The sequence below is a fragment of the Akebia trifoliata genome, chromosome 3, assembly GCF_017979445.1.
Source record: "Akebia trifoliata isolate Shusen 1 chromosome 3, ASM1797944v1, whole genome shotgun sequence".
Lineage (NCBI taxonomy): Eukaryota > Viridiplantae > Streptophyta > Magnoliopsida > Ranunculales > Lardizabalaceae > Akebia > Akebia trifoliata.
This window is the reverse complement of record NC_141377.1, coordinates 15,456,268-15,467,725: the sequence shown is the minus strand read 5'-3', so window position 1 is coordinate 15,467,725 and position 11,458 is coordinate 15,456,268. Positions and strand designations below refer to the sequence as shown.

Sequence of the window (11,458 nt, the reverse complement as noted above, 5' to 3'; positions counted from 1 at the left end):
GGCCTGAACAAAATTTATGCCTGGGCCATAAGCTTGGACCAAGAAAAATTTGCTCCTGGCTATGGGTTAGCCTTGGCTAGGCAAAGAATTAAGCTTGGCCAAGGTTGAGGTACGGTTAGACTTAAATTTAACCTTGGCCAAGGGTTAGGTACGGCCAGGCTTAAAAGAATTTTTTGTTTTTTAAAATGGCCTTTAGGCCTTGTGGTTTCTTGAAATGGGGTTTTGGACCTCTTTAAAATTTCCTTGGTTCAAGCCCTTTCTTAGAAGGTTTTTGGTTCTTTCGGGCACGGCCTAGGCAAAAATGGGATGTCTGCATTGGGTATATCTTAAAAAAATATAAACCAAAGGAGAAAAGTGTAAGGATGGTGGAGAGAGTTTAAGAAATGGGTAAATTACCATTTCGTGTGCTGAACATGATGAAATTTTGATTCAAGCTGATGGTTCATTTTAATTACTAAAATGTGAAGAGCGAGATCACAGGTATTTCAAAGTAAAGATCTTGTTCATATAAGATAAAGATCGCTGATATGTACTTGAAAAGTGCCAATCTCATTGGTTTATAAAAGTGACGATCTCGTTAAAAAATAGCAACACATGAGATGATTACTTTTATAATAAGCAAGATTGTCACTTTTCAAATAAATATCAGCAATCTGGCTGTTTCTATGAGTGAGCCAGTGAGCCATAATGGAAATTTTGTCAAAAGTTGAGCACATTTCTGGAAATTTCTCTTAAGAAATAATCAAATACAAATACAGACTAATTGATGTAAGCAAACACATAAGGTTTGGTGCTCTCTTCTTTCTAAAAGACAACTTTGTAACTTAAGGCTTGATGGGTATCTCTGAAAATCCAAGAAGTATTACAAATCAAAGGAGATAGATTTAATGACGATGGAGAGAATGAGAGAGAGTATAGGAGAGCATAAAATTGAAAGACAAACAACTAATTGACAAATACAAAGACAAGCACTGAAGAAGAAAACAAGGAGTACTAAAGCTTGATAACTTCAGGGATGTGCACAGGGTATTTGTGGATGCAATCAAACCATGGACCATCAGCTGGAGCTTTTATGGTGCGGTTGCATCTCCAAACAGCACTGTTACACTTGAACCCACTACCAAACGCAATCTGCCACACACGGTTACCCTTCTTCATCCTTCCTTTAGCTTCAATGTAGCTCAGTTCATACCACAATGACGATGAAGACGTGTTCCCAAATCGATGCAGCGTCATCCTTGATGCCTCGACGTGTTCCGCTGAGAGCCCTAGATTCTTCTGTAACTCATCGATAACTGCACGCCCACCAGCGTGGATGCAGAAGTGCTCAAATGCTTGCTTGAAATCAGGAATGTAAGGCTTCCACTTAGGGTTAAAGATTTTTCGACCTATGAGTGTGAAGAGAAACAGAAGTTGTTCTGATGCAGGAAGCACAAGAGGTCCAATTGTAGTTATATTGGACTTGAGAGCCTCACCAGCAATAGCCATAAGGTCTTTTGAGAGCGATACCCCTTTCTTTCCTTGTGAATCTTCTTCTTCATACACACATCGATAAGCCTTATCGTCTCCTCCTTTGTGGGTACGAACAACATGGAGTAAATTGTACTTAGCATGCCATCGATCACGTCTTTTGTTCGATAGAAGGATGGCAGCGCAACCCATTCGAAACAAACAATTAGGGAGCAACATTGATCTTTGATTCCCACTGTAATAACTTGGTGTGATGATCTCGGTACTCACTACTAAAGCATTGGAATTAGGATGCACTTGAAGCAAATCTCGAGCCAAATCGATCGATATAAGACCTGCGCTACACCCCATACCAGATAGATTGTAACTCCTTATATTGCTCCTCATCTTGTACTTATTGACAATCATTGCCGACATAGATGGTGTCGGCGAAAACATGCTACAATTCAGAATGATTATATCTATGTCTTTAGGCTTAATTCCAGTCTTCTTCATGAGTAAATCGATGGTGGAGAAGATAACAAGCTCGGCTTCATTCCTCGAAGCATCTATAGTAGGTTTAGGAGGGATGTAATGGTTCGCTGGAGGCAAACAAGTCTCCTCGCCTAGGCCCGAACGTTCAAGAATTCTCATTTGGAATTCAACACTCTTGGGATCAGACACGTTGTTAAGTCTAGAATGTTCCATGAAGGTGGAGAAGGGAACCCGACATGTAACGGGTGGTTTGTAACAGGCGTAATCGACTAGGTAGATGGTTCGTGGCTTCTTCATGAAGTATATGGTGGAGGCGATAGTGATGAGGAATGCTGAGCATAGACTATAAAGAAGATTGAGTTGGAGAGAGTTCCAAAGGTTCAGAATCTCATCAGGGCCTAACCGAATGATTTCTAAGAGAATTCCTGCCATTATGGGTACGAGGAGAAAGGTGAGAAAATGGTTCACAAGGTATTGGTAACCAAGTTTTACATATTTGAGCTTCACTGAGTTCGAGTAATCAGGCAAACTTGGTGGCATCTTAGCTGTTGTTGTTGCTATGGAGGACGAGGAGAAGGAAAGTGGGAAGAGTAAGGGAGGTAGCGGGGATGGTTGATCAATTAGGGAAGGTTGGGGTATTTAGTGGGTAGGGGAGATGGAGATTTAAAGCCTACCAGGCTGCAATGAATGAAGGCAGTTGGAAGGATTAAATATTGGACTCACATGCGACCAACACCATCTTAGCTGGACTTCAATTCCTAACTGCACCCATCAAATTAGAGTGTAGATTCATTACTCTAGTAGGAAGAGAGTAACTTTACTTAACTACATATTTTTTTTGGGAAAATTACTTAAGAGTCCTTGGCGCTTACTTTGTTTTTTAAATTTAGTCATTGACTTTTGCGGGTTATCAAAATAGTCGATTTAGTAAATCCCTACTTTCAAAATAGTCATTGAACCTAATTCTAGATATTTCTCATGATTGAAATGTCGATATTACCCTAACCATTCAAACTCATAATTTTTCATTCAAAACAATTGGATGTTCGGCATCCCGATCGAGTTTTGGAGATTCCATTTAGATGAAAAGGATTAGAGCAAGACGAACAAACCATTTTCAAGGAATTTTTTTATTATTTTTTACAAGCATTTTGAAGATGTGTCTAAAAAACTAGGGTTTTTCAAGTGTTTTGCTTCATTTTTAAATGAAAATATATCAATGATGGTTCTTTTGGTTTGAAATCATCTACACAAGTCCTTATGTCAAGTTTTAAGTCAATCTTTGCATGTATTTTAGTTGGAAAAACTTGAAAAAAATGAAATCGATTGGGTTTTACTGTGTTGAGGTAGACAATTCTTTTTAAAAATTATTGTCGATGTCACCAATTTTTTTAATTGTTGTCGAGGTCAAATTTTTTATAAAAATTATTGGTGAGGCTGACAATAATTAAAAAATTGGTGACCTCAACAATCATGTCTCCTTGGATGCAAAGTACATCAATAGATGCACACATTGAAATCCATCATCTTTACCATTATAATGATAGGAGGCATAAATAAGTGGTTCGACGCCAAAATTCGGGTGGTCATAAACTCCCCCATTTTAATATTTAAATTTAATATAATCAGGGTTATTTTAATAAAAGACCAAGAAAATTACAACACAACCGTATAATCATGTTGCTTGGTTTTAAAAATTACAAACATATCGTTTTTAATTATGTAATCTTCAAAACCTTTTCATCAACATTCAAAATTACTAATAATACCTTTCGATACATATGCGTTGATCAATGTCTCAAAACACTGATTTATATGCACATTGTAGATACATGGGGATTCAAGACCTTTTGGGATTTCGATCTCATCTACTTGGCTTTTGGAGTTGTCATTGTAGACACCCCAATTTGAACGGGCCCTCACTCGAAAGGACCCAAAAACAGTAATCTTTCAATAAATTTGGCCAACGGGCCTCGACGGCCCGAATCATCGAAAAATGGTACTTTTGCCAAAATCAAAGCCTCTAACACCTCTCAATGGGTTAGTAGGTCCACCAAAAAGATTCGCCATACTCCCATTTACCCCGCTCCACTCAAAATATCGACTTTCAGACAAAATAGGCTAACGGGCCTCTAAGGCCCAAAACATTAAAAAATGCCAATTTTGATTAAATCGATGCCCCTAAGACCACCCAATGGTCTAAGGGATCGGACCATCTTATGTTATCCCAACCTTCACCGCTCCAGGCTTACATCCAAAAAAATCGATAAAATCCTTCAACGGGCCTAAAGGGCCCGATTTGCCAACACGTGGCATTTTAATTGATCTAATAATTTTTAAAAATCATGAAAAGATAAAAAACATGGAAAAATGTGAGACTTGGGACGCCTATCCCTCATCTACCTCCCACCGCTCCACCTCCAAACCCGCAAACACCTTAAGCCCATTCAAAGCCCACAAACATTTACCTATTTCCTAAATTAATTTCTCACCGTACACTCTAACCTAAAATTGACCTCATGTCACCTAAACCCTAAAACAAACCTACCCTCAAAAACCCAATCCAAAACTAACCCTATCCAAGCCAAAATAACCTACAACCCTCTAAAAGCCCAAGCCCAATATATCAAAAATCCACAAACCACTATCCATACCCCATTCATTATCCAACCCATGACCTTAACCCATCAACCACTACCCATATCAACCAATCACATTCTCAACATCAAAAGATAACACATGCCATCACCACCCTTCACCTCTCCCATCTAATCACCTACCCCCATCACCATTCTCTAAATAATCCATCTAACCCCATCACCTTTCTCCAAAATCACCTCAACCATTACCTTATCCTAACCTAACCTATCCTTATTCATTAACCACCCACATCACAACCCATATCCTACATACCCTAACCTATCCCTATTCTCTAACACCATCAACCACCTACATCACAACCCATATCTCTATCCATCATCTTCCTTAAAATACTCCAATGAAATCACCTCAACCCATACTCCCCTCATCATCAACTAACTAACCCATACCTCTCTCTCTAATCAAACAACCACCATCAACCAATCAACCAATCTCATCACCACACCCTCTCATCACATATGCTACATGTCATTCTCTCCGTTATTATCCCAAAATCCAATCAACTAATCTCTTACAGTACCCATCCCTCTAAATCTAAACACCTCACCTCCTCAACCAACCTAACACTCCTTCTCTAAACAACTACCTTACACCCCATTCCTCCCATCAACTATCACTCCTCTCATCCCACCAAACACTCTACCCAAATGGATTTGGGTATCATCCAAATCATTTGGGTTAAAACACAGCCCATTTCCATCATTTACACAACTGCCCTCACTTACACTCCAAATTTCATACCCTTCACTTTTAAAACCCATGCCATTCTCTATTCTCTCAACTCTTCACCCCATTATACCCCTCAAACCATCCTCCAAGCACTATAAATACCCCTCCCCTTCTTCCAAAAATGATTACCAAGTCTCACAAAAAAAAAAAAAAACAAAAGTCTACTTTCTCTCCTCACCTCCAATCACACACTAATCTCTCACAAAAATATATATATTCTCTCAAATTTTACTAAGGACCTAAGAAGACTCATAGAAGAAGACATAGGAGAGAAGAAGAAAAAGAAAAGAAGATCAAGGGTACAAGGTGGGTTTGAAGTACACCCCCCTCTCTCTCTCTCTCTCTATCCTCTCCTTCTTCCTTTTCTAAATATCCCCCTCTTCTCTTTTATCTTTATTTTAAATGAGTGGACCCCAAGGCTAAAGGTTCATAAGGGTCATTTCCATCAATGAAATGACCCTATGTTCAAACCGAAAATGAATCCCTATCTAGGGTACAAAATGCACACACGTGACACTTTTATTTTCTCCATTTTTATTATCAAATGATCGAGTTATTCGAGGTTACCGTCACTTGGCGGGGAGAAAAGGGTGCCTAACACCTTCCCTTTTCTCCAACCGAGCCGTTTATCCGAATCCCTAGGTTCGATTAGTTCCCTATCCGTTGCGAGTCACTAATGTCAAAAATGGAAATTTTTCAAAAAATGTGCATCGGGTGACCATTCACACTCACTTACAATTTGAATGGTGGCGACTCCAAACCATCGTAGATGTGGCCGTCGTAATGACAAAAATTACTTATCTACAGTCGTCATTCAAAGAGATTAGGTGTAAATGGACACAGTTAAATAGGTTTTGAAATTCATTTTGGACTTGTAGTGACTCATTTACAATGATAAGGTCAAGGTCTACCTAGAGAACTAAGTAATGATGTTTGGTCAAGGGTCAAGGAAGGCAGTTATCTTCCCCTATGTGTGCATGAGATTATCTTCCGCAAACGAGTTCCCTTCTTAAATTCCATCATCACAAATATCATAATCCTCCAAATTTCTTATCACCAAGATCTTTGGTAATCTTTATTGTCTCCCAATCTTGACCTAATGTCCTTTTGGTTCTCACTTAAGGTGAATTACCTCCTCTAATTCCAATTTGTTGAGACTCATTAAAGGTGATTCACCCTTATACCCTTCTAACCTTCTTAAAAATCAAAGAGATTCCTTAGCATTTATGTGAAACAGTCTAATTCTAGGACCTATAACCATTTTGTCCACTCTAAGAAAATGTTTTAGAACTTGTGTTTGAAAATACTCCCATACTGAGGTTGTTAGAGACCTAGGTAGGTAGAAAGTCTAGAATATTCAAAACCCAAACACCAATTTACATGCCATCAATTTTTTCAGCTATTAAGGAGTAATTTGTTGATGTTTTGTCGTTGTCGTCGGTTTGAGGATTGACATAGGATTTTAGCGGCTGTTATGATTATATATGAGAGATATGTAGTAGTTTGGGGACGTTGTAATTTAACGTATTCATGAAATTGAGGATTTTGGATTATGACTATGTTTGATTATAGTTTTCGTTTACTATGATTTTTGGATGTTAGTCATTATTCTGCTACGTTATATTTGTTTAAACAAAAATTGTATTATCTATTATTATGCATAGAATGAGAGGTTTGTTTTTCACACCTTGAAATTCTAATAAAGGAATCCTCAGCATTCATGTTAGGAATTTAGGGCATGAAAGTCCCATTATATTAGCTTTGAGTGATATTATAGGGGACGGAAGTTTCTACTATGCTTACACCGAGTCCAAGCAAAAACAAATGAGATTTTGAAAACGTTTTATATTTTTTTGAACGAAAACTTGAAACTTGGATTCATGCGAATATTTTGACTTTCTTTGAATCTTAGGGGTTTTATACTTGTTATCAAGAAGGTAAACCCTAGCTCAGGTTAACTTTGTTATTTGGGGTGGAAGTGACCTGATGTAAAAATCTTGTGACCAAAGACAAAATGCCCCTAGTTTCAAAAGGAATCCTCATAAAACTAAGCGCATACTTCGTTAGAAAATTCCCCTAGTATATAGGGAAAATTGTACTCTTAAACCAAAAAATTCCTCACAAGGAGATTAAAAAGCTAAGAAATTTCAGATTACTAGAAGAGAAATAAATACCAACTTATATCTCTAGTATTAAAGTGAAGATTTTTTAGCTAGGCTCAAAATTGAAGTGATGAGTATTTCTTTTTAAAATTCATTAAAGATTCCTCTTATCCCTTGAATTTATTCAATGAAGTGAAAATGTTCATAAATGAGAAGTTTGATTGTCTAAGTCTTCTGAGTAAGTGTTAGAATCTCAAGGTGAGATATTTTCCATGTAGTGATAAATACATATAACTCAATAATTTCAAACATTAATATCATATATAGTAGCGGAAGCATATAGTTATGCGATATAAACTGACCTACTATCTATGTATAATATAAGGAAATATTGGCACATACTGCCAAGAATATACTAACTTGCACTCTCAATATAAACTGACCTATTATCTACTAATGCTTACACACATAGACCTACTGATCTCTGAACTACAGCAATCATAAAGTTGATCATTGATCACTGGAACTTCTTGAAACTGAGATGATTGGTAAGGTGAGTAATAGGAAAGTTACTCAGCCAAAGACATATATTTTTAAATCATAATCATAATATGCACTTTAATCACACAAATTCATTTGATACAATGTAGGTTTATTAAAAAATAAATTCATTTAAAAGATTTCAATAACTGTGAAATAAAATATTTTCATAAGCCTGAAATATGAAGCATACAACATCAACTCTTAATATAACAAACAATGACAAAGTACTATAATAAAAAGTTTAGTGTCACGACTGATGTGAACATCTCAGTCAAGATACTTTACTAGTGTGGAACTCCACCATTAGTTCCTGATTCTATGACCAGTCTTTGCCATTCTTGGGTAATTGATTTTTTACTTAGGTTGACCATTGACCAATGCCTTAAGTAACATGACAAATAAGTGAGTCATTCTTTCCTGACTATTTTAGGCTATTAATAATCATTAACTAGTCATCTTCGTTTATACCAATCTGACGTGCATGTGATCCTTAGTAAAATTTTATCATTTATACAACTATCTTTACATCTTGTTCTCCATTAAAAATAGAAAGAAAATACTTGTATTTTTGTTGTGATGTTAAGTTCTTATGCATTCCATACTACATAAAAAATCAAAAATCGCAATTATTATCCTAGAATAACTTCGAAAGTGACAACACATTATACTTTGTAAACTTTCACAAAGCCTTTAATTGATCACTAAAATAATATATAAATATTTTCTTTTCAAAATATGAAACTTTTTTTCTTTTATCAAAAACATATAACTTTTCTTATTTTTCAAAACATGAAACAAAAATAATAGTCAAGTATGTGAGTTGAATACCCGATCTATAACTCAACATAAATACAACCTCTAACTTTACTTTCATTTTTTTATTATTTCTTTTTTCTTTTTTCTCATGTCTTATATGGCGATAAGCTGAAACATTTCCAATCTTCTTCTTTTATTGTATCTTATACAATTTTTAGATCGAAGCATTCGTGACTTACACAGCGTACGTCAAAGCATCTCACCATTGAGTATCCACTCCACATATACATTTAACTGAGAATAAGTTTTCAATACATCACAAGTTATCACATCTTCAGTGTGACTTTATTATAAAAGAATCATAATCTCTTTTGAAAAACTCTTTTATTTTCTAACAATCCAAAACTTTAATTTTCCTTTACAAACTGAATACAACCAGTTTTGAAATCATAATGAAATACTCAAACATCAAATATCTAATTTTTCATAAAAATAATTTTCATGCCGAAATAATTGAAATCATAACAAAAACTATTTTAATTCTCAATACTTTTCCTTCTAAAATTCTTCCAAAAATCCTTTTTTCACAATAACATTTGCTACTTCTAAACTAAATAGTTAATTAAAGTAGGTTTCGAATTAATTATAAACTGTACTTGATTAACTCAAAACCATGCTTTATTACTCCATTAATTTAATAATAAGAAATTTTATTTGTTTTCATTTTATTCAAAACCAATTTTACAAAAAATTATTTTTACAATTAAAACATCTTATAAGATTGTTCTGGTGCATTAACAAAATCTATTATAAGATAAATACAACATCTATATATCAAAATTCTAATCTAACATGCATGAATTAATTTTTGCAAAATACATTGAACATAGATTTTGAAATAACTAATTTACTTTGAAATAAATTTATTACTACAATTAAGAAATTGGAAGCTCACTACCTTCTTAGATTCAATTATTAACATCATACCTTGATGTCCTAAACCTTTACTCAACTAGTTTAGCTTTTTATTCACTTTCACTTCCTAGTGAGATCAACACCAAAATTAAATGTCAGGAAACAATGAGCTTTATGAGTCGACTTCTCTCAATAAATTTAATAGAAATAACTATGAATTGGCCTATTATACTCATAAATATTCGTCTAAAATCTTATTTTCGATCAACTAACATAAATCATTAGATCAAACTCACACAAAACTATATTTCGCAAAAGTTTTAAACCAACTAACAATACATGATAGACTAAAAAAACTATCCCACCACAATTGTGATTAATAATTAATATATTCCATAAAAATTATTCTACGAGGTACGTAATAAAATTTCAAGGCTTTACAATCTCCATAGAATTTAATTGGTTAATCAAACAAAAAATGATAATGGGGTGCTCTCCCTCAAGAGTGACTCTAGCTTGACCCTAGTTTTAATTCATTGAACCTAGGATATTTAGCCTTTTAGCTCGATCGAATTCTTCATCATTTGACCATAGGATTAATTTGGATCGTAGTAGAGATCAATCACCTCGATTAGGTTAGTTCAGTGCCTACCCGTAACTGGACCTCTTGCCTATTTTTCTTACTCGTGGACTGCATTCAACTCAATATTGGTGTTAGTTTTTGGTTCCTAGAACTAAATTAAGTGGCAACTCCCTATTCTCAAAAAATCCTCCAATTACAAATACTTATTTTGTAAAGAGTGTCGAGGCACTTTCAATTGTGGACTCATGTTTGTATCATTACACATCTCACCGATCTATCCCGAAACCTATTAAAAGGGTGCTAAGTTGAGCCTCGGTTACTATGATTCTCGATGATAGGTGGATTGCTCCAATCAAAGTCACCAACCAAAGACCCGAACCAGTAATGGCAAGACAAGGTTTTAAGACATAAGAGACATATGTCTATAGAAATGAATGTCAACTCATTTATTTGTTAGCCTGGTGATAGGATACATAATTCGTGTCGAGAGATCTATTGTCCCTTATCGAGATTCCATGAATGTTTTATAATAAAATTGGTCAAATTCCAATGGGAATCTATTCATTTGTTAGCAAAATGAAGGTCTAGAGTCTTCAAATCCATCAAAATTGATCAAACCTAATGAGAATATGTCCTTGGGGCCAATCTCAAGTGTGGATCTAATAAGATGAGGGTCTAGTCTTCAAATCCATCTTTGGGGAAAATTTCAAGTATAGATTAACAAGGTAGAGGGTCCAAGATTATAAAATCCATCAATTCAAGTTTAAACCAGTGGAGTCTATCTTTGTGCAAGTCTTGACTATGTGGGTGTGATAAGGGTCCAAACACCCCAATTCATAGTCCAGATCATGAATCAGGACACCATCAATACTTGTTGGCCTAATTGAAAAGATGTCAATCATCAATCCCTGAGTGGCCTTATAAAAATGAGGCAAACTTTCAATCTATCTTTTATCAAACTTTTGGTGACCTTACCAAAAAGAAGCACACCTCAAATCTCTCTTGGTCTAACCGAAAAGAAGTTGATCATTAGTCCCTGGGTGACCTTATCAAAGGAAGGCACACCCTCAATATTTCTTGGCTCAACTAATTGGAGGTTGATCATCAATCTATGTTAGCCTAACCGAAAAGAGGTCGATGATCAATCCCTAGATGAATTTATCGAAAGAAGATACACCTTCAATCTCTCTTGGCTTAACCAAAAGGAGGTGGATCTTCAAGCCTT

General features: G+C 35.4%; 1 protein-coding gene across 1 annotated transcript; it reads right to left on the bottom strand.

The window, feature by feature from the left end:
- Window positions 1-715: 715 nt before the first annotated feature.
- On the bottom strand, window positions 716-2,592 carry LOC147406056 (3-ketoacyl-CoA synthase 6-like). The gene has a single exon (XM_086433972.1). The coding sequence runs from the start codon at window positions 2,482-2,484 to the stop codon at window positions 994-996; it is 1,491 nt and encodes a 496-aa protein (XP_086290098.1). The 5' UTR covers window positions 2,485-2,592; the 3' UTR covers window positions 716-993.
- Window positions 2,593-11,458: the final 8,866 nt, after the last annotated feature.

Bases quoted from the DNA above. Each gene is read 5' to 3' on its own strand.
- LOC147406056 (XM_086433972.1), bottom strand. From the start codon at position 2,484: ATGCCACCAAGTTTGCCTGATTACTCGAACTCAGTGAAGCTCAAATAT.